The 23,750-nt window shown below is 36.9% G+C and overlaps 2 protein-coding genes across 10 annotated transcripts in view; one reads left to right on the top strand and one right to left on the bottom strand.

The window, feature by feature from the left end:
* The window catches only part of rau (RA domain-containing protein rau), a 71,005-nt gene extending 65,549 nt beyond the window's left edge, over positions 1–5,456 (top strand). The window contains exons 3-5 of the mRNA XM_089701718.1: positions 228–484; positions 4,176–4,353; positions 4,562–5,456. Of these exons, the coding sequence (XP_089557844.1) occupies positions 228–484; positions 4,176–4,353; positions 4,562–4,909 (783 nt within the window). The 3' untranslated portion in view covers positions 4,910–5,456. The remainder of the gene's footprint in view (positions 1–227; positions 485–4,175; positions 4,354–4,561) is intronic.
* A 4,002-nt stretch (positions 5,457–9,458) lies between these two features.
* Ca-beta (Calcium channel protein beta subunit) overlaps positions 9,459–23,750 on the bottom strand; it is a 47,809-nt gene continuing 33,517 nt past the window's right edge. For 3 of the 9 annotated variants that reach the window (XM_089701474.1, XM_089701503.1, XM_089701518.1), the window contains 10 exons: positions 22,759–22,875; positions 20,732–20,851; positions 19,389–19,575; positions 16,986–17,006; positions 15,873–16,098; positions 15,203–15,326; positions 14,566–14,706; positions 13,894–14,061; positions 13,074–13,188; positions 9,459–9,789 (listed from right to left, as the gene is read on the bottom strand). In XM_089701474.1, the coding sequence (XP_089557600.1) occupies positions 9,518–9,789; positions 13,074–13,188; positions 13,894–14,061; positions 14,566–14,706; positions 15,203–15,326; positions 15,873–16,098; positions 16,986–17,006; positions 19,389–19,575; positions 20,732–20,851; positions 22,759–22,875 (1,491 nt within the window). In that variant the 3' untranslated portion in view covers positions 9,459–9,517. Of the gene's footprint in view, positions 9,790–10,481; positions 10,567–11,159; positions 11,228–11,922; positions 11,965–13,073; positions 13,189–13,893; positions 14,062–14,565; positions 14,707–15,202; positions 15,327–15,370; positions 15,495–15,872; positions 16,099–16,985; positions 17,007–19,388; positions 19,576–20,731; positions 20,852–22,758; positions 22,876–23,750 lie in introns of all 9 variants that reach the window. The other 6 variants (XR_016316374.1, XM_089701527.1, XR_016316375.1 and 3 more) reach the window with 6 other exon arrangements.

Below are 23,750 nucleotides of genomic sequence, written 5' to 3'. Positions count from 1 at the left end.
GGGCATTGTCCTGTAATGACATGTGATGTTTTTTAAATAAAATAAAATAAAAAAAAAAAAAAATAAAAAAAATTTCTGAAAAAAGGTCGTAATTAATTTATTACCGAATTCTTTACCACTAAAACTCTTACTCGCAGCTTTTCGTAAACATATGTATACTGCTACCTACCTATTAAGAATGTTTAAAAAAAATGGTTAAGAAAAATGACATACTATTTTATTTCCAGACCACAATAAAAGTCTACGCCCGCTGCCTGCGACCGGACATAGAGTACAAGACCCTCTCAGTGACCTGGGGCACCCGTGCCAAAGAGGTAGTTGCCACCCTCCTGGGCAAGTTCCGCATGAGGCACCGGGACCCTCGGCTGTTCTACCTGAGCATGGAAGTGAGGGTCAGAGCCGCTGGTCTGCGGACTACGCTCGTGTTGGATGACGACGCGAGACCCGCTGCGCTCCAGGCCTGCCATCCTAAGGGTTACTCGAAGTAAGTACATATATAGTGTGGTATTTTAATATATTTTTGAGGATGAATGGGTTCTAATCTATACTAATATTATAAAGAGGAAAGGTTTGTATGTATGTATGTATGTATGTATGTATGGTTTTCACGCATAAACTACTGGACCGATTTTGATGAAATTTGGCACAGATAATCTTTAGACCCTGAGAAAGAACATAGGCTACCTTTTATTGCGAAATATGTACCACGGGCGAAGCCGGGGCGGACCGCTAGTATAATATATAATATAGAGACATTATTATTCCCTTTATATTTAACTAGCTTTCCGCCCGCGGCTTCGCCCGCGCAGTCAAAGAAAAACCCGCATAGTTCCCGGTCCCGTGGGATTTCCGGGATTGCGTCAATTTTTCGGGATAAAAAGTAGCCTATGTCCTTTCTCGGGTATAAAAATATCTCTATACCAAATTTCACGAAAATTGTTTCAGTAGTTTATGCGTGATTGAGTAACAGACAGACAGACAGAGTTACTTTCGCATTTATAATATTACTAGCTTCCGCCCGCGACTCCGTCCGCGCGGATGTCGGTCTTGGCGTGGGTGGTTTATTTCTCCATTTTGAGTAACTCTGACAATGACATCTTATAAATATCTATTGGACCCAAATACGGCTAGGCCTATAATAATACGCAACGTGTGTTCGCGGTTCTAGAGAACAACGTCTATGGTTAAAACTGAAAAATTAAGATTAATTTTTTTTCTACGTATTTTTCCAGGATAAAAAGTATCCTATTTTACGCCCAGGATAATAAGGTATAATTATACCAAGTTTCATCGAAATCGAACCGTTAGTTTTCACGTGATGTCTTCACATACAGACAGACAGACAGACAGACAGACAGACAGACAGACAAAAATTTTTTTAATCACATATTTGGGTTTGGTATCGATCCAGTAACACCCCCTGCTATTTATTTTTTCAATATTTTCAATGTACAGAATTGACCCTTCTACAGATTTATTATATTATGTATAGATAGATAGTATGGATAATATGAATCCGGCAATCACGACAGAAATGCGAATTGCAGACGCATCACATAAAGTACATTAAGTACCACAGCAAAAAGTATCGATATTAGATATAGCCAAGTTTTATTTGAAGTGCATATTGGATAAAACAGAAATCCTTAAATAAAGCCGCCTGCTCAAGTACTCCTTAATGTAAAATTCCAACCTGTTCACAACTTAGCGCTGGCCTCTGGCTTATGTCTAAAATGATAGGATCGGTTCTTTTTGTAATATTATTATTTTATTAGCCTTATAATCAATATTTATTTCTCAAATAAATTGTTACTTTACTAAAGTTATTGCCTATCTTGATCACATCATAGTTTGTCAATTTTGGCTTACGTCCTCAAAGTACTGGGCTATCAAATTTAGGTCACAACTAGATCTGAATTTTAGGCCAATTGCACTATAAGTTCGCAACCTTTCTGTTTTGACTGTTGATAATATAATAATTAATTATTAAATGTATTGAATATTCGCTTCTGTCTAATTAATTGCACCCAAATCATATTAGTATGACAAATTTGTTGTGTGCAATAATATTTAATTGCATTCTTTGACTCTATTATTTATGACATTAAATAATAATGATCATAGTGCATCAAAATATATACAAAGAAAACCAATAAACATTGGACAATGTTTTTAAAATAGTTCTGGGGTAATCTTGGTTGTAATAGTTGAGATGCTTTTGAAAGCGACTAGCATTCTTTCGTGAAACTAGCCGAATGTATATTTACTTCTTTGAAAATTGAGATATTTGTCAGCAATATAATTAACTAATTTTCTTCCCCTCCAAATCCATTTGTTAGCGGTTTTGTCAAAACGTTGATGTTCTAGTCGAAAATCTGTCAAAACAGTGTTACTACAACATTCGTAGGACCACCGGCTAGCCGCTCGAAAAAGACGCTTTTGTCCCCTTTCCGGTGCTATTCCTGGCGCATAAACACGACAGTAATAAAAAGTTTAAAGATTTCTCCAAGCCCTGTGACCGTATGGCTGTTCTTTTTTTGTTGTGACGTCTGTATTGTTTGTGGCACTTTGATTGGGCTTTAATGACTTGATAGCATTGTTTACATTCTTCTCATTCAATTCTGATTTATAAAGGCTGGATTAAAGTGATTGAAGGGAATTGTTGCTATAATCAATGTAACAAGGTCCGCCGGATGGGAGAAAATTCTTAGCCTAGTAATGAGTAATTACGGATGGCTTGTAGAGGAAACAATCAGAGAGTTATGCCTATGCCTATGTTATAGCCCTTTCACTTGCCGAGAATCTCATAATTAATGATGATTTTATTCTATGTTGTTTTTAACTAATAGAAAATATGCTTTTCTTTCTAGTAGAGATGATTTTTGATTCGGAAATAGGAGTACCTACGAACTTTACTTTTAATATATGCTAGCTGTGCTCCGCGGTTTTACCCGCAGTGCTCCGCTCCTGTTGGTCTTAGCGAGATGATATATAGCCTAAAGCCTTCCTCGATAAATGGTCTATCTAACAGCCCGAAAGAATTTTTCAAATCGGACCAGTAGTTCCCGATATTGGCGTGTTAAAACAAACAAACTCTTCAGCTTTATAATATTAAGTATAGATTTAACCAAAACTTATATAAATATACCAGGAAAGTAAGAAAACCATTAAACAGAAGTGCATCATCAATGTATCGTCATAGTTTTCTTTTTTATTGCCGTTGTGATAATTATTACGCAAACAATGGTGATTATGACCATAAATAACACCAATAATCGTTAAAATTATCCGTAGACGTAATATCTATTGTTATTGCTGTAACTGATAGAGTTATGGATAAGAAAGTGAAGTTATAAATAGACTGCCAGAGAGTTAAGAACTTATTTTTAAAGGTATAGATTAATTTCATAAAAATTGTATTGATAGAAGTTTATGAGTACAAATAAAATGTTATAATGAGAATGCTCCTTTTAATCATAATATTACAGCTGTTATGATTCACGGTTACGTGGGATTTTTAGTCTTTTCCTTTTTATTGTAAAAGTACCTAATTGAAATTCGATATTTTTAACCGATTGTTATTATTTATTATACACGAGTTATAGTACTTAATATTTATAGGTTTCCTTATCAAAGGAGTTCCGAATAAGAAAAATGTATCATAAACTTTTATATTTATGTTTATGTCCATCAGATATCTTAACAAAGTCTTAACATTTGGAGTTCTTTATTCGATGTTCCCGTAATGCCTTTTAGTGCATCTTCAAATTTATCGTTACATTTAATTATTTCAAGTGGATGCGTATGGATTGATGTTTTATCTTTAACAAGCTTATTTAGGTATTATTATCTGCTCGTTGCTACGTGTTACATTGTTTATATTTTAATCTATTTGAGAACATATTTCATTCGTTACATTATAGTATATGTATTTTGTAGTACATAGTAATATTAGAATGTTAATCTTATGTTACAATGTACTATTTATTATTTAGATTAATTTTATTCCTGAGTTTTGAATTGTAATTATTTTATGCGACATTTCAATAGGTTCAGTGCTTATATCAATTAACGCATACGTATTATTTTAGAAACTTGTTTTGATTTTGAGTTTCAACTCCATCAATGATTTTATTTTCATGTTCCTCTCCTAATATTGACGTTTCTCTTTCCAGATTTTCTCTGCAAATGCGGCCAGGTGGTCTCGTGAAGATCTACGACTCAGCACTAATGTCGTCATCTCAATACAAGTGTTTGCTAACGAGTGAGAGGACGACAGCTGATGAACTGCTAGCGATACTGCTACACTGTTACGACTCTAATGAGGGCGTTGAGAGGTTCTCTTTGTATGAGGTAGGTATTTTTTGTTTGATAAATATTTAAGAATTACTTTTAAATCTATCTAAGAACTTGAGAATTTGTCTATAAGCTTAAACTTTAGCTAAAAAAAAAACTTGGTAAAATAAAACATGTAGAAAAAGGACATTTCTGTATCATCTCATCTTTGCGTAATCACGTCTGTCTGAGTCTCTCTATTTAAAATTCCACTATTTCATTCCAGGTGTGCCCCTCCCAAGAGTACGAGCGCAAGCTGCACCCGGACGACCTCCCCCTCCTAGTGCAGCGCGCGTGGCCGTCGGACAGCGACTGCCACTTCCGCGTGCGCCGCAACCCGCGCGCGCCCCCCCTCCCCCCGCGCACACTACCCCTCGCCCCCCTCACTCCCCTCCCCCCGCACACACCCCACACCCCGCTCCCCTCCCCCGACGACACCCAAGACGACGAAGCTTCCAGAGCGCTGTCCGCTCTCTCCCTAGAGTCAGACGACAACAGACGATACAGCCCAGTATACAAATTCCCCAGTATAAGCTACTGTAGAGAAACAAAAAACGACTACTTGTACATCTGACTAGCGATGAAACTAGTCCGATTTAATTTGGGAAAGAAAGCGCTGAAATATAAGCGCCGAGTGTAAAAATGTAAAGTGTAAATATTGGAACGTTTTGTACCAAAGATCGAGAGGATTGTAAATATTTAGGCTAAGGTGTGGACGGATAGAACTAGTATTATAACATTCATATGAATCACCCAGGTGTAATTGTGAAGCTATGAGCTATATGTACCTAAATAATTTCAAGAGAACTTGTGTATAAAACTATATGTAAAAAATTGTCCATTAATGCAATAAGAATATGTATTCTAAGCTTATATTTTCATATAATATTATGTAATAGGTGACATGTTCACAAGTTCTTTAGAGACTAGGATAAGTATTACTACCATTTTATTTACTGCTATATACATTTAAAAAGCGACTTTACCTTCATCGGAAAATAAATAAGAATTCACATTGTATCCGCAAAATTGTAAATCTTCTTAAAATCTGTTTTATTTTAAAATCTGTTTACCTTATTCTTTGTACGAATTTTCTCTTCTATGATAATATTTAAAATGAATTAAGCGCGTCACACACGGTGAAGATACTATAATATTTTATCTTAAGATACTGTAATATTTTATATTACAGTATCTTAAGGTATCCGGTATCAGCGTTCTGACCATCATTTTTCTTTTTGTCATTGCGTACTAAGAGCCCTGTAGAACCGCCATCATGTTACAAATGACCTACAAAATTTCGGGTCAGATACTGTGTACATTGTGTGTAATGTAATGTATAATAATGTACTGTAATATAAAATATTACAGTATCTTAAGATAAAATATTATAGTATCTTCACCGTGTGTGACGCGCTTAAATGATTATACATAGTTTTCTAGTCTTACGTCATCAACGTAAAACGAAATATTCATGTATGTAATAAACTCGTATACCAAGCACTGGGTGTAAAATTGTAAATAAAATTAATATAACGTTAGCTAGTAGACACCAAAGAGGCAAGATTAGATATTTATCTGTTATGTATTGTGATGTTTAATTTATTTATCTGGGGCGATGCCCGAATGGATTATGTCAATTATAATGCCTGTAATAAATTAAATGATTACGTTTTCTTATGTGCTCGTTTCATTTTTCATCCCTTTTACTTCAATTTCATGTTCAAAATTTACTATGATGCTGGTCAAGGTGATAACTGATAATTAATAATAATCCTTACTAATATTATAAATGCGAAAGTAACTCTGTCTGTCTGTCTGTTACTCAATCACGCCTAAACTACTGGACCAATTTGCATGAAATTTGGTATGGAGATATTTTGATACCCGAGAAAGGACATAGGCTACCTTTTATTGCGAAATATGTACCACGGGCGAAGCCGGGGCGGACCACTAGTTAATAATAAATGCACAAAATCCAGATGACCGTAATCCATGTGCACGAACGCCAGATTTTTAAAACACAAATTTTTGAAATACATATAAACGATATCCAGAAAAACTCGCTTTGCTCGCTCGGCTCGCAGTTCAAACCTTAATCTACTGAGTCGAATTTGACACTAAAACTTTTCTGTATTGGGCAAGTAAAACAATAGCGAGTCGGTTCTGGCACTGCGTTGGTTCTCAAACTCAAACCTAACCCACTGTATCGGATTTGATATCCTGGTCAACCTTTCTGGTATGGGTATTCAAGTAAAACAATAAATATACTTACTGGAAATGTTTATTTTCAGGCGATAGTAATAGTAACTAAATAAAAAGATTATAAACATTTGGTAATACATAGTTTATTTGGAAAATGGTACGATGCGAAACGGTGTTTTAAGATTCGGGTAATAGAAATTCGAGTTTTCAATAGGTTACCGTTTAAATAATAATAATATGAGAATGCTCAATAAATGCCTGAATATAATATAAATTATTATCTACGCAGTCAAAGTCTGTTCAACTAGAAAAATATATCTCTTTACCCGACTACGGCGAAGCAAAAGGAGAGGAATGATACTTACCTGTATGTATGCGAGTATGAATGTTCATCTGTTCCCTCATAACTTCTAAAATAGTAATCATAATTAGACAATTAAGGTGTCGTTAGAAGCCTATTCATTGTCCGCTGCTTATAAGTTACATGACGTTACATTAAATTGACTACAGCGCCCTCTAAGGGACTTAGAGTAAAGAATAAAAAAAAAGACGGGTTGCACTCCGGGAGTGCCGGCAGAAGTGAAAACTTGATTATTAACGTTCAGTATGTTTGATATTTTGGAATGGGTAATGCGTAAGACGGATACGTCTTACGCATGGAATATAAGGGCTAAAAAAAAAATCCGTCTTACGCTTTTTCGATCAGGCCACGTGTCCTGACGCGAGTTAAAGATTTTATACCCAACGCCGCTAAAGAAGTTTTCACTTCAAAAATATATGTGGTGTATCAAATGTCAGAGCACATTTCAAATATGTAAAGAGTAAACATCTAACATACAGCCCAGGTATTAAGGCAAAAGGTATTATGATTTACTAGAATTCCGCCCGCAGCTTAGCTCGCTTTTTCAAAGAAAAACCCGCATAGTTCCCTTTCCTGTGGGATTTCTGGTACCTATAAAAAGTATCCTGTCTTTTTCTGGGTTTTCAGCTACCTACATACCAAATTTCATTGTAATCGGTCCAGTAGAATTTGCGCTAAAGAGTAACAAACAGCCATTAAGCATTTATAATATTAGTAGGATGGTATGTATTATGATGAAAAATTAATTAATCATGACAAAAAGGGCAAAATTCAGCTTGTTCAATAAAATTATTCACGTGTATTTTAAAAATTACAATAAAGCGTTTAATAGTCCTTCAACAGTTAACTATTATTTTGTTATCGGATCACGTGTTTAGCCGTTTTCACGGTTATAAAACTAATTGGTAAAGGTTTCAATAAAAATACCAGAATCGATATAAAGTATTTTATTTACAAATGATTGCAACAATGAAGTACAGACGATGCATTATAATTACAAGAGTATGTATGTCCAAAAATGGGTATTAGATAATATCTAACGGCACTAGAATTATCATTCAGTATTATACATAACATGATCCGTACCGTCAGTGCAAGGGTTGTCATAGACATACATTCAAATATTTATAGACACGGCCTTTGTACAAATAATTGCAGAAAAAATCACCAAGCGTATAGATTAAATAGCCAGCAAATAATTGAAGACTGCTTTCCGTAGACGTCCGCTCACGGCCGCTGTCTATATCGATTTGAACGCATAGCGCCGTGCGTAGAAAAGTACCCACATTTTTTACTACAATACTACGGTAATATGAAAAATATTTAACTTCGTTGATAGCTTGGTGAGTAAGATGAATTGCAAAAACATGCAAATAAGTATTGTAAAGTATTTTTTTAATTTGTGTGTGACTAGCGCCTCTAACTAGCTTTGCAAGTTTATTTATTAGTAAGATAGATACTTTTTTACGAACGGCAATAATGTCTATGACGTCATTGATCCCTACATCTCTCCTCACGAACACACACAATCACTTACACAAAACAAGAAAGCCGAGACTCCCTCCTGCCTTAATCAAGCTTTGAAATATAACAGATATTATATCAATTATAATTGTGAATTTTATGACATTTTTCATTTAATAAACGACAGTACTTCTTCAATCTGTTCTTTCGTTGGTAAATCGTGGACAAATCTTAGGTAACATTGAAAACAATTCGCTTAATGTTTTTACAGAAACTTAACATAAACGTGGAACAAGGGAATCATAATTAAAAATAGGAATTCTTAAAATCTACACAATATATTATTTATTAAGATACAACATATAATTTTCATAACTTATGCAAAAATTTCGTGACTCAATGTACCGCTTCAAAATATAATTTTGAATATTCAATAACAATTTTTTTAAATAAGTCTCTCGTCTATGGAAATAAGCAAAATCTTGCGGTCTGCGAAAATCTATGCTAATAAATATTTTTGATTTATACGATACAAGCTTTACAAAAAATTGCAAGATCTCGGGGACTTACACATCTAACTACTATAATAAGGCTTTTTAACATTACAAGGTTTTCAAGTGGTACACTGTCGTCGATCAAACGATGCTCGATATCAAATTTATTACATTTTAATTCAGCAAAACCAGGCTTTCAAACTAAACTGCCCGCAGTCGCAGTGAGTAAAAACAACGAAATAAACAAAAATGCCGAATCGTTTCGATACATAACTCGAAGGCAAAAATCACTCACACCGTCTTCGAAGCGTGGCACTAAAGCTCAGTAATCGAAACAGCGTCTTTATGCGCGACAATGAATACTAAAAATATACCGAAATTACACAAAATCGCAAACCGACCGGCCGCAAGCGGCGCCGAGCGACCCGCAACCGGCCCCGGACCTATCTATATTTACAATTCAATACTTAATGAGTAATATCATCGACGAAAGTGCATTAGAGTATCGACGTAAAATTGATCGGACAGCTCGGTGAACGGCGAATGTCGGTGCTTTCGAGGCGGGTACTGGGGGGTGAGAGCGGGGCGCTGTAGGGGCGCGGGGAGGCGGTAGGGCGCGGGGCGCCGGTGGGGCGCGGGGCGCGGGGCGCGGCGGGCGCTAGAGCGCGTTGAGGGCGCGGCGCGAGGGCGCGAACTCGTCGCCGGGCTCGCGGTCCCGCGCGCGCGCCCCGCGCTCCTCCCGCGGGAACTCGCGGGGGAAGTCCCGCGCGTACTCGCGCGTGTAGTCGTGCCCGTACGCCTCGTCCCCGCGGTACTCGCCCGCGTACCCCTCGTGGTAGTCCCGCGGGTACTCGCGCGGGTACCGGTGGTACTGCTCGCGCGCGTAGTACTCCTCCTCCAGCCGCTCGGGCCGCGCGCGGGACCTGCCGCCTGAGGACGATATGGGTTATTATGTGCTCTAATATGTTGGAGGGGTTAGTGGATCAAACCAATTGTCTGTTTTATGTTGCCCGTCTCGGTCAGGGTTAAAGTGCGAGATGGAAAAGGTAGATTATTATGAACATTTTACATTTATTATATCTATGAAACGATTCGTCAATTCTACCCGTTCCATCTCGCATCGGACGTCGACCGGCAGAGGATATGACACACGTTAGACACACGGCACACGAGGGCTGGGAGAGGGCCGGCGCTCACACGGCACGCACTTACGGGCCCTGTTAGGTAACGAGGGGCGCCCTGAGCTCCCCCACATTGCGCACTTTGCCCGGGCTGGGCAGCACGGCGGCCGCGGGCGCGGGGGGCGGCGCCGCTGCAAACCACACACCTGATGAAGCCCTTAAGCATTCCTGAGTAGCATAGCATTGGTCTGCCATCTTTGAACGTGGGTTTGAGTTGAAATGTTACGAGAAATAATTAATAAGTAAACGGCCAGTCCAAAGATGATTCAGAGACAATATTTAATATAAAAAAAGCAATAGAATAGACATCGATAAATTTAAAGACGACAGTGCAAAGTGACCTCTGATAGAAACGGATCTGTGAGGAACTATTTGAGTTAGTAGAAGCGACACCATGATTAGTGGGACAAGCAATAAACTTGGGAACCAAAATGATTCAACCTGGATGGGGCTTCGTCGGTCTGCTAAATGACAACAGGATTATATGATCTTCTGCGATGCTAATGTGCTTGTCCTGCCGCGTTTACTGAAATGAACAGGAACTAATGAAGTGGACGATTCTATAATACATTTGTAATGATACACGGTGAACACTATAGCTCTAAAAGCGTACCAATACATATAAATGACGTTCGAATAAGCGACAACATACAGAATACAACATTGATGTGAATGGCGTAATGCTGAAGTGTAAATGAAACATATTTGAATCAGGAGATTATGAACTAAGTAGTGAAGTGCAATACAACGTTGGACATACAATATTAAGAAACGAAGGAGGTCAGTTATCAGGAAATTTATCATTAATATTTTAAGCCGTTGTCTGCCGTGAAAGCTTGTTTTCTTGTGAATCTTTGTGACTAAAACTTATGTATAAAAAGTTAATTGAATTTCAGGATAAAATTATTACAAAACTTATCACAAATCGGTGTAACAGCATTATAACCGATCATATAGATAAGTTTTACCATAATCTTCAAATTGGACATCAGTTTCAGGAACATGAACGTTTTGTTCCAAAAAAGTTTCCGTACAATTTTAAATGACTTAGGGAAAGCGTATTTACAAATAACTTTTTATCCCAACTGTTCGTGAAACTGACATCTGCATGTTAGTTACCTCTCTCCCTTTCGTAATTGTAGGAGTCAGACCTCTCCCGATGTCCTCCCGAGTGAGCAGGGGGTTCAATAGAGATAATGAATTTGTTAGTTACAGATATCAAGAAATATTTACATACATAGATGATATGGTGATGAAATTTGTATTACATAATATATGGAAAGTGGCGAACAGGGAATCGGTAATTTAGGTGACGAATGTCTAGATGAAAATGAAATCTAATACTAAGTTTAAGGGTTGGAAAATCTACAAGGAAAAAATGATAACGTATATAGACATTTATTACACCATTCTGAATTTGACAAACAGTCATGACAATAAGTTTTAATTGAATATAAGGATTTTTTTATTGTTTTAGATAAAAAAATCCTTATATTCAATCGAATAGATGTTCAATAGATGTTCGAGTTTATAAATATAATTTTAATGATAATTATCATGACTGTCAGGGAAGAGATTTCTAGGATCGTAAGTAAAAGTTAAAATGTCTGAAGAAGTCTGTCTTAAAATGAATGAAGATTCTATTAATTGTGTAATTGTGTAAACAGTAAAGACTTTTCTTTTTAATCAGTTCCATTCGAACTGAGCTCCCAAAACCCAGATTTGATAAAAAAAAAATATCAAAAATTATACCCCCATTTTTTATTGGCAATGATCTTGCCCCTAAACTTGAAGGTCCTATAGAAGCATAGATACCAGTAGGGCTATTACAGCAACAATTAGTACTGCTACGATACAACATTTATACTATATATGCGGGTACCTGAGTACACTTGTGACAGCCTTTGACCTCGGCCGGTGTAACCTAACCAAACCAGTTATATTATGTGTTTGTTATAAAACGTCATGTTAAAAATCTACCTTTAAATTTAAAATGATATTGTCTGGGATTTTTTAAATTAAAATACGTTATTTGTCAGTTATAGACTATTCTAAAATATTCTAGATGTGTATGTAGATAGACCAATTTTGAATCTGTGACTTCGTAGGGATGTACATTGTCGCACAAGAAATTACGGATTGTGAAAATTATTGTAAGATTTTATTCTCCTTCTTTATAATTGAATTTTGGTATTACGAATAACTGTCAGATTTTTTAAACTAATTCACTTGGATATTCATCTGCTTTCTTTCACTTCAAAAAGTTTGAAAAAGTCCCCTTTTCACCTATTGTAAATGTGTAATGAGTATGAGATTGACAAGAGTATTACGTTATAAAAATTATCACATTAATGAAACTTATATGGCAAAATTCAAATTGTGTATTACCGGAAATTAATAATTTATTGTATTACGCTGTAAAGATTATCATTTGGAAATTATCTTCTATCATAATTATTAAAATTTTCACATAACACATAATTTTTTACAAGTTTGTCCCCATCATTGTCAGGGTCTCCATACACAAACATGTTCACCAGATAATCGTTCATTCCACCATTATTATACATCCTTACCGCCACGATCACTATTACAATCCTCATCATTATCCCTTTCACTAATATAATCATCACCATTAATACTACTAACCCCACCACAGTCATCGATATCATCACCATGACCATCTTCACCACATCTACACAACACTCTCCCCAAACACACACTCCCCACTTCCCCACTCCCCACACATATCATAACCATGACCATCTTCACCACATCTACACTACACTCTCCCCATACACATACTCCCCACTCCCACACATCCCCATCCCTTCTCCCAACACATCCCGATCCCCACTCATCCCCATCCCCACCCCCAAACACCCCCACTCCCCACACATACTCCCCACACATCCCCATCCCCACTACCCACACATCCCGATCCCCACCCATCCCCATCCCCACGCCCCACACATCCCCATCCCCACTTCCTACACATCCCCATCCCCACCCCCACTCCCCCCGTGTACTCACCAGGCTGCGCGTGCGCGGCGGGGTGGTGCGCGTGCGCGGGGTGTGCGGGGTGCGCGGGGTGCAGCGCGGGCGCGCGCGCCGCCGCCGCCGGCGGGTGCGTCGCGCGCCAGTACTTCTGTAACGATATACAAGTGTTCAATGTGTTACACATAACATAGTTGTACTTAGTTTTGTTTTTTTTTTATGTCAGAGCAAGCAAAGGAGCAGGTGGGCCACCTGATGTTAAGTGGTCACCACCGCCCATAAACACTTGTAACTTATTGTGACGGCATTGATGAGAAATCGAAATGGTAGGTCCAAAAGTAGAAACAAGAAAAAAAGAGCATGTGTGTCGAGCACACATGTCAGAAGAGAAAATTGTTGATTCAAAAATATCAAAATCGTTGCCACTACTACGTGACGGTAATGCCATGAAGCGACCTTGAAATTTTACTCTCAACGCGCCTAAAGAAGTTTCACTTCAAAAAAGCTATGCAATTTTTTGTGCTGCCAATATTTCTCACATTTTTATGTGCTGACACAACAAAATCGTAAAATAACTAAAACAACAGCAGCAACAACAGCTGACATAAGCGGACGATGACGTTGTTTTTAATTGCACGAACAACATTTAACTCACTAAACATCTACTTTATTCACAAAAATTAACTTAAATTAAAAAAAGGATAGAACTGCAATCATCATTCAAAGAAAATACGCTCTATATTTTAAGCGACTTTTTAACGTCCTATACATTTTCTTCGAAAACCAAAAAATAATAATTAACAAAATATTAACAGCAAATTTAACATAATATTATCATATCAAACAAAACACAAACCTCCAAATACTCCGCGATCTTCTCACACGCGTCCTCCAACTGGTTATCATCCAGCGTCAGGTCGAACATCTCCGGCGGGCACTGCGCGAGCTTCTCCGCGGCCACCATTTGTACCGACAGGTTCTTGCTCTGCCCCTTGCCGCGGGACTTTATTAGTCGTTGGAGCACCTGGAAGGTATGATCAAGTATTCAAAATATGGGAAAAAATGAAGTCATAATCAGATGTCGGAAACTTAATGTGCTAACCTAAATAAAAGTAGATTTCCAAAATCTACTTAAAAATCAGAACACATTGATTTGTTCAACAAGACTTATTTTAGATGCACTTTTAGATCGGCGAAATAGAGACGGAAATTATTTAATACCGATGCAAGCAAGCAAAATAAAGTTTCAGGAAGGAGAATAATAAAGAGGTAGACTTACTATGTTTTAAGAAAACCATCTATTCAGTAAACAAGATTGTATGTTTTTAAAACGGTATCTAAGTGCATTTACAAAGAAAAGGTTTCGTGTAAACATCTTTAACAAGAATTAAGAACTTTAAATGATGAATTCAGTCAGCAAAATACGAATGAATGTTCCATAAGTAAAGGTGAAGTAAATATACTTCAATTAAATCAGAAATAATAAGTGTGACTTAATTCTTTATAATTCCATAAGATTATAACTTACCTTCGGACTAGATATCTTCAGGTACACGATAGTAGGCGCAAGGGAGGTTTTTGCAAGTTGTGAGGGATGATTGATGGTGTCACAGTCCAGCACCACCAGTTGCAGTGTACGCGCCAGGTCGAATATCCGCTCTATTTCCGTCTAGAATATGACATTTATAAAGATTTTAACTAGTAATAAAATGTTTTTTGGGTCAAAAATGAATGTTAAGTATTGGTAAATTCGAAGTTAGTTGGGTGCGTCATGTCATGAAGGTTTTTAAAAGGTTAGATTAGTCTCTAGATTAGAGAGTTCGATTAGTTTTTAGACTAATTGGTTCTTTGGTTGGAAATTGTTATTATTGTTATTGAAGTAATCTGTACAAATATTAGTGGCCATATTTTTTCCATCTAGTGTATTAACTGTACATTATAACGGATTGGATATTAGTCATATAACATTTATGGCTTAAAGAGTTTATAATGTTACAAGACAAAGCAAAAAAATATCTTTCAACACCAACACCAGTCAACATCAACATGCTGTAGGTATCTGTTATTTTTAACACCATCTAAATTCTAAACCATTGCTGAACAATTTAAGTCCTATAACAGTTAGTTCCACCATCCAAACATAAATTAACACCCATTCACCCAACCTGAACTTCCGCCAAGCAATTCGTCCTGGAATTCGCTCTATCCATCAACGGTTTCTTTGGCGGATTATTTAGTAACGATCTCTTAGCCAGAGATATATCCGCTGTTACTCGAGTGATGATAATTCTGTAAAAAATTAAATAATTTAATAAATAAGTAATTATTAGTACCTGTACTTCTGCAAGACACGTGGATCGTGAATTGGATCGCTCCATGATGGCCCGTTTGGACGGGTTGTTGAGAAGCGACCGTTTTGCGAGCGATATGTCCGCCATCACGCGGGTTATTATTATCCTGTAATGTTAATTGCGCTTATTGCTATGTTAGATTATGGTTATTGAATTGGACTGAAAACTAAGAAAACTATTTCTTAAATGAATCTAGCAAATTTCTAAAGCCTAAAATAAGTGCTGTCGATGAAAATGTGGTTTTGTTTACATTAATATACTTGGTATTGGTAGATTCTAGGGAATTTTAATGGACAGGTCTGTGTTTTCAGCAAAATTTCAGAGATTATGCAATAAAAGTCAATGATGACACAATATACTTTATTTTGAAATGAAAATTGCCGAATTTTTTGCAATGTATCGTACCCTTTACGTGACCCTAATCAAACGAACTATGAACGAGAATTTATTTTTAAACACATTATCAAAAGTACACTACACGCACCTGCCCTCAAACCTCCGCTTCAAAAAGTCGAACAGGGCCTTTTGCATCATGTCCGTCACCTCGTAGCCCTTGAGCGAGGGCCCCACAAGTACCACGGGCCGCATGGAGGGCACCACGTCGTACGGCGTGCACGCCTCTTGCTTCTTGAAGAAGGGCTTGCGCTTCTCTTTGCCCGCGGGCAGCGCCCCCGCCCCGCGCCCCCGACCCGCTGTGTCCGAGTCCTCGCCTGGGAGAAGGCACTTGGTTAACTTGATACTTATTTTTTTTACTGGCAATTAGTTAACTTAGTACTGGTTGGTTTCATTGGGAAGACTTTTGTAGGCTTTTATGGAGGACGAGATTAACTTTGGGTAACCATCAAGCATCACTCTAGTAAGTAAGTACCTAAGTGGGGTCGTTTTAATATTAATTTAGGTGTTGGTCTTTTATAGAGGAGACAATTGCAGTTTTCGTTTTTTTTATAAGATGCTCCTTTTGAAAAGGGAACGACAAGTCATCTGATGGTAAGTGATCAGCGTCATTTTGTGGGTGTTTATAGGCAACGTTAAGAACATTTTCCACTTTGCAATCATCTTTAGAAATAATTATATTCATTTCAGGGGAGTAATACTTCTCTTTATAGTTATAGGGCAGCAGTTGAAACTAATAAATATTCTTTACGGATATGCAACTTGTAGAACATGCGACGTTTATCATACAGAAATCTAACTACAATTTACAACATACATTTTGATCATATAATTTAACATTCTTTTCACAATCCACAACACCAACAGAACTACCTACCTGGATATAAATAGATAATTTTGGGCATCAAGCTAAACGTAACATATTGATAACATCGCAGTGAAATTTTTTGAGCGAACTTCATCAAAATCATTGACAAAGACGCTCCCAAAATTTCACTAAAGGTACAAATATTACAAACATTCCCAGGGAAAATAAAATGTACCACCTGTTGAAAAAAAACAAGAATATGCTTAACAGAATTTAAAATGAAAGAGGCAATGGCAGGCGGGATGGATACAGTGAGAGATAAGACACTTTACTCGAGGCATACAACAAATAGTGAAAATTGGGTGCATTTCCTGGTTTATGAATGGATGGTCTTACCTCGGTCGTACGTCGGGACATCTGAAAATATGACATTTTTGAGTGCAAGTTTATTGAACCAGGAAATTGACAACTTCCACTTGGATGAGTGAGAGTAATGACGGTACAAAGCAGTTTAATATAAATAAATACTTAGTGAAGCAGGCACAAGTGACGTCACAGAGTGTGGAGCGAGGGGTCTCAATTGAAATTGTGGGGCGTCAACTGTTTGTTGTGCAACGTTTGTTGAAGAACATTACGTTATGTTACTGTACTGTTTATTATTGAATATATTGATCATAACATGTGTGTTATCATTTTGAGAATGGTACTTTATTTCTGTATCCTTTATCTAGAAATAAATGTCTTTTCTTTCTTCTTCTTTCTTCTGTATGACTAATTATGTATTATTCATTAAATAATTGCCTATCTATAACAACATGTGACATTTTAATACACATAAAATTTTCATGCCTAATTGACTGTATTTCATTCTTTATCATCTCTTCCTGAACATCGTGGGTATAGGTTGGAGTGAATTGAAATTATACAATGTGAAACTAATACAGTTAAGGATTTTAAAGATGTATTGAATTTAAATAAAGTGAGACAATAAAAAGACGCCACTTGTGATAAAACATAGACAAAATAGTTGCAAGAACATCAACCACAACATCGATACAACTAAATTTATAGAGTTATTCTAGTTTTTGATTGCTTTTGTTTTGGCCTCTCATTGTTTAAAAAAAAACATAAACATTCCAAAATAAAGAAGTTTATTGTTGAAACATCAAAACGATCAAAAACAATTTAACTGCGTTGTACAAAATTGGCACAAGATGAAACGCTCTTCTGTTTTCTAAAGGATGGAAAAATAGAAATAATTTTCATATTTATGTAGATAGCCATAGACAAACAGAAAAATGACGTTACATAATTTTATTTATATTCTTTTTAACTTTTTTTACATCCCTAGCTTCGCGCAACTGTACTCTGGACTGGACTCTACACTGCTCGTCCATTATAAATTTCGTATAGTTTTCTAAAGCTAAATATAGTACACTTTGGCAACAAAAAGCGGTTTCATCTGATGCATTTCAGTTTTTATTATTACTTTTAGACACTATTCCATCCTATTTGGATTGTTTTTTAAATTTCAGGTATCAAAAATTGTGTCTAGAAGTAAATAAACTATTAAATATGACACGGGTTATTTGAATGTGCTTTTGTTGTGGTTTTGTGGATTTCTTCAGTCCTAGTCCCAGTATTTTAAAGTTATCATTCATAAAACCAATTTTTTAGGTTCCCTTAATTTATACATAGCTAGTGTCTCGCTATCGCTGTACTATGCGCAATGGAACTGTTAGTCTTGCATACGCTATTTTCGTAAAAAATACTTAAACAGAAAAATGACGTCATATAATTTTAATTACATTTTTTTTTGTTTACATCCCTAGCTTTGCGCAGCCGGTATTTTACGCTACAGACTGTGGGTATTATGATTCTGAGAACATAATTTTAAACATAAGACCGTGCGGATTGCCAGTTAGGGCTGTACACATAAGAGTTTTAAGAATTCATCTAAAAGAAAAAATAATTTGGAAAATCCAAAAGTGCACGCCTCATAATTTTTTTTAATAAATATTTATTAATTATTATTTTTGTTTATTTAATAACAATTAAACCACATCGAATCAGACCCTGAAAAATGAAAGGGTTCTATTCCTGAGCATACTCAAGCGTAAGAGAAAAAAAAAGACTCGATTAGTAAAGTATTTCGGTCGCTATCGTGTTAACAAGAAAAAGGATCCGCACATACAGACACACGGACGTCCAAGACAGAACTTTTTTAAACTGTTTTTTAACTAGTTTAAATAACAAAAATGACATCAAAAATATCATGAACGTTAAAAATAGTGTTTTTTCTTAATATGTGTGTGTATGTATTATCTTACAAGTGCAATGTATGATACATAAAGACATTTTAAGTTTGAAAAATCAGATGTTTTGCGCGAAGTGACAGTAGTACCCACCTCAACGCTTCGCTTATGAGGCGTGCAAAATGTGTCAAACATTTTGAGTATTTTTACCGTAATCGCCGTATGATAAACTAAACATTCCATTGAGCATAATACACCAACGTTGGGACACCTTGTATACCCCAAATTCCAACCCCCGTACACCAGAATTTCATATCTGCACCCACACAACTCTACAGACTTCATAAAACCCACGCATCCCACAACAAAGTTCCCTAACCCCACATGTATTCTCATAAAACCCACCCATCCCACAACAAAGTTCCCTAACCACACAAGTATTCTCATAAAACCCACCCATCCCTAAAGTTCCCTAACCCCACAAGTATTCAACCCAACAAAACCCTAGCAACCACAACAAAAGCCGCTGCATGACGTGACGTACCGGGCGTGGGGGGGGTGCTACCTCTGCTGGGGAGCGGGTGCTGCAGGCCCGACGGCGGCCGCGGGTAGCGCCCGCGCGCCGCCAGCCCCGCGCGCACCGCCTCCAGCTTCACCGGCGACGGGATGAAGCCCACGTCCGCGTCCTCCCTCACCAGCCGACCGATCCACCAGTTGTTGTCGTACTTCTCCTGCAGCAGGAGAAAATAAATAATAAATATTTCAGGACAATTTTCACACACGGCACAATCGGATCCCATACTAAGCTTTCGCTTGTGTTATGGAAACCAGATGGCTGATAAACATACATATATAATTTTTAAATAAATACATACATATATAGATAATTAACACCCAGACACAGAGCAAACATCTATGTTCATCACACAAATATTTGCCCCGGGTGGGAATCGAACCCACGACCTCTGGCTTGGAAGGCAGGGCCACTACCAACCAAGCCAACCGGTCAGAAACAGGTAACCATGTCAACAGTAATGAAAGCAACAGTCGTGTTGTTGTCGTACTGTGTTATCGCACTTTTCCTGCCACGGGAGATACGAGTTACCATGGCAACAGACAAGTTAATAAAGTGACAGTCGTGTTGTTGCCGGACTTCTCCTGTCATGGGAGATACGGGTTACCATGGCAACAGACAAGTTAATAAAGTGACAGTCGTGTTGTTGCCGGACTTCTCCTGTCATGGGAGATACGGGTTACCATGGCAACAGACAAGTTAATAAAGTGACAGTCGTGTTGTTGCCGGACTTCTCCTGTCATGGGAGATACGGGTTACCATGACAACAGACAAGTTAATAAAGTGACAGTCGTATTATAGCCTTACTTCTGCTGAAATAGAAGCGATATACCATATCGAGTAACAGTCATAACTCATGATAGTAAAAGCATATCGTATTTCTTCTGGAATTAGCAAAGCGTGTTACCATAACTGTAACAGTAGAGTAGACTAGTAGTAGAAGACTTACAGTAAGTTTTCATTAACTATTTACTATTGCATTAGTGATTAGGGTCCCAGTCATAAAAACAATAACAACAGTAGGAAAATTCCTAAGTCGTCTTATTATTGTAGGTACTTCTCCTGGTACGAGACAGGAGTGTTACTATGATTGTGACGGCATATTATAGCATCAGCTAAGGCAGCAGCAATAAAACTCGTAGGAAGTTGTCATTTACTGTTGTAATGGAATAACAGTTATTAAAGCAACAGTAACAGTAAGAAAAGGTATTTTATAATTTTAAATCTGATCAACATCCTATACTACTTACTAGTACTAGTTACCACAGATAATATAATACAATACTAATACTACCAAACAAGTATCCTCATACCTTGATGTGTAGAAAGTCGCGCACTTCAAAGGAGATGGCGCTGCCGTGCACCGGCGAGTCGTCGTCCAGCTTGCCATCGTACGCGACGTTCGTGCGCACGGCGAACGCCACCGGCTTCGACTGGAAAGAGAAACAATAAGTATAAGAAAAAGGTTATAAAAACTAGAATTAGGGTGCTCTTTCACCAGAGATGCGTAGCAAGGGATGTGTTTGTTTAGCGATACTATTGGTTCTTCACGAACACATCCCTTGCTACGCATCCTCGCACATCTGTGGTGAAAGAGCACACTTATCATCAATAAGAAAACAACCCGACTACTTATTTATGTAGCCTATGTAATGCCTATGTACCAGTATTCTCACAATTACAACGACGTCACATAAATCTGTTCAGCTGTAGGACGTGCCAAATCATACATATACTCGAAAAACATAACCCTCCTTTCGCAGTCGGATTTGTAATTGTGACTACATACAATTAATTTTTATAACAACTTAAATAAATTGGCTATTTATTTAAATAATATCAGAACTGAAAATTAAGGGAACAATAACAAAAATACATATAAACGTCGTCTCCATCATGGCCAGGGTTGGTTAATACTTTGGGAACTTTAAAATAAACTGATAGGTATGTGTTGTCTGACCAGGTTCCAAAGTGTAGAAATCGAAACGAAGGGTCATTTAACCAATAGTTAAGACAAAACTATGAAATAATAAAATTAGAATGGAATGTGACCATAAGCATATTTCTTCCCAATCATTCAAAAACGTGTCGTGTCCTAAAATATTCATCTGATTCTAGGTTACGCTTGTTTGTAGATTTATCGGGATTGTCTACATTCTACGGCATGCATTAAACATACTACAAATTACAATGCAAGTCACATTTGATTTAAACATTCAATATTTCTTCACCTCAAAAAAGAACTTTGTAAGAAAAAATGCGATATCTTTGTAAAAGAAGCACAACCAAAAAATATTTTTAATTTAAATAAATCACAACATTTAAAATTCTTGGCAGAACATAATCCGAACTTGACATTTATTTTATGTAGGTGTTGCAAGGTTTCGAAGCCGTACCACGAAGCCTTAAAAATAACGGACAATTTTGTAAAGGTCAGCTGTACTATTTGCTCTTTATGTACTATCTATCTGGAGGTATTCTATTTTAAACGCACACGTGGAAAATCAATGATGGAGATCGAATGCATCTTAGGGGCTGCCGGCTGATGCAGTTTCTAGAACAGGTACTAAGGCTTTTAACAGGGCGTTTTAATATACATAACTTGTACTAAAAAAACGTGTCAGAAGTAAAACTTCTTCGACAAGATTCAAAGATATCAAAATCGTCGCCTTACTCCATGGTGGATGGTATTTCCATGACGCGACCTTGCAATTTTAGTCTCAACGCGCCTACTGAAGTTTCACTTCAAAAAAAAACATGGAAAATCTTCTTCTTCTCTGTATATTTTGGTTTCAAGTTTTATATCAAAAAACTTGAAAGGCATTTCAGCTATTACATCCATATGGTCTTTTGTCCACTGATTTCGCACGAGGTACTGTGATAAAAAGTAGTCTTTATGCTTTTTCACTTATCTGATCGCTGATAAAAATTTTAGTTAAATTGGCTCAATAGTTTTTGCAAAAACTTCTTCTAAATTACTTCTTAACTAAATTTTCTCTGAAACAACCTATCGCGAATTAATGACCAATATCTCCAATAAGAATAAAATTGGTAAAAATTTGGAATTGGCATTTACACATCTATTTCTATAGTAGCTCAAACTTCACAAGCCACTTGCACATAATATGCAATATATCCCAAAACCAGTTCCACGCTACATTAATACCACCGAATTTTTCAAAACTACCCCCAAGTAAAAATCTACCTACCCTCACCTTATCCAATTACAACAGGGCTTATGGTTATTTCTGCCGTCCAGCTCAAAATGACCATTTCCTATCACCCTACGTTAATACCATTGACTTTTTCAAAACTACCCTCAACTAAAAAATCTACCTACCCTCGCCTTATCCAATTGCAGCAGGGCTTGAGCTTCCTTCTCCCTCCTCTGACTCTCCTTGTCTTCGTCCAACGACAGCTCCGAAGACGGCTGCGAGTAGTTAGAATCCGCCGAGCCCTGGAATCATAACGGTAGTAATATTAACATTTATACTGAACTTTATATTATGGTGCATTTACACATTCGTGCAAATAGCCAGGCGAATTATGAACACACATATAGAAAGTATATACTTTTTAATCGAATTTATTTTTATAATTATACTCGCTTTCAATCAAATGCAAGAAAACACGAGAGATGAGAACGTTCGTGATAAACGGATGGTTTTCGGACACTCGACGTAATCAAACTGTGTCAACCTTGGTAAGCGTCAACACTCGTATACGAATGTTTCGTCGATTGTTGAACACGAATGTGTAAATGCACCATTAAACAAAGAAGCTTAAAAGATAAGAACTAACCACAAGAATCATTTATACCTTTAAGGCTAGTAAAGGTATAAACCTAAATTGCCCCTTGCATAAAAGAAGTTTATGTAAAGAATCCGGTAAGTCGACTAAATCTTTCAAAGATACTTAGTGCATAATACGCTTAGAAATGAAGCTGAAGAAGCCCCATTGAACATAGGTTAAAGTAATTGCGACCTTACTATAACGTATTAGGTTATTAGGTACCTATTTGTATAGTTCTAATTTATTTGTATTTTATTTAAGTTCATACTTCTGAATACTTACAAAACCTAAGCTGGACTGGACTAATAAGTCCAATAAATAAGTACCTACTTACTTACTTTTTAAGTATTTTATCTCGTCTTAGGTACTACGTATGAACCTAGAATAATACGACGTATAATTGATATGTTATATTAAACACGATTTTTTCAAATGCATGTTCCATAAAATACTAAAACATTGTTTTATATGGTACTATTTTAACAGCGTCATCCAAATAAAACCGAATACTATTTAATTAATAGATAATCACTACATTTT

The sequence above is a fragment of the Colias philodice genome, chromosome 2 (assembly GCF_061535455.1).
Source record: "Colias philodice isolate Cphi_HAF_F1 chromosome 2, ilColPhil1 Martin Lab GWU primary, whole genome shotgun sequence".
NCBI lineage: Eukaryota > Metazoa > Arthropoda > Insecta > Lepidoptera > Pieridae > Colias > Colias philodice.
Note: the sequence above shows the minus strand (reverse complement) of the source record. Positions and strands in the feature narration are given on the sequence as shown.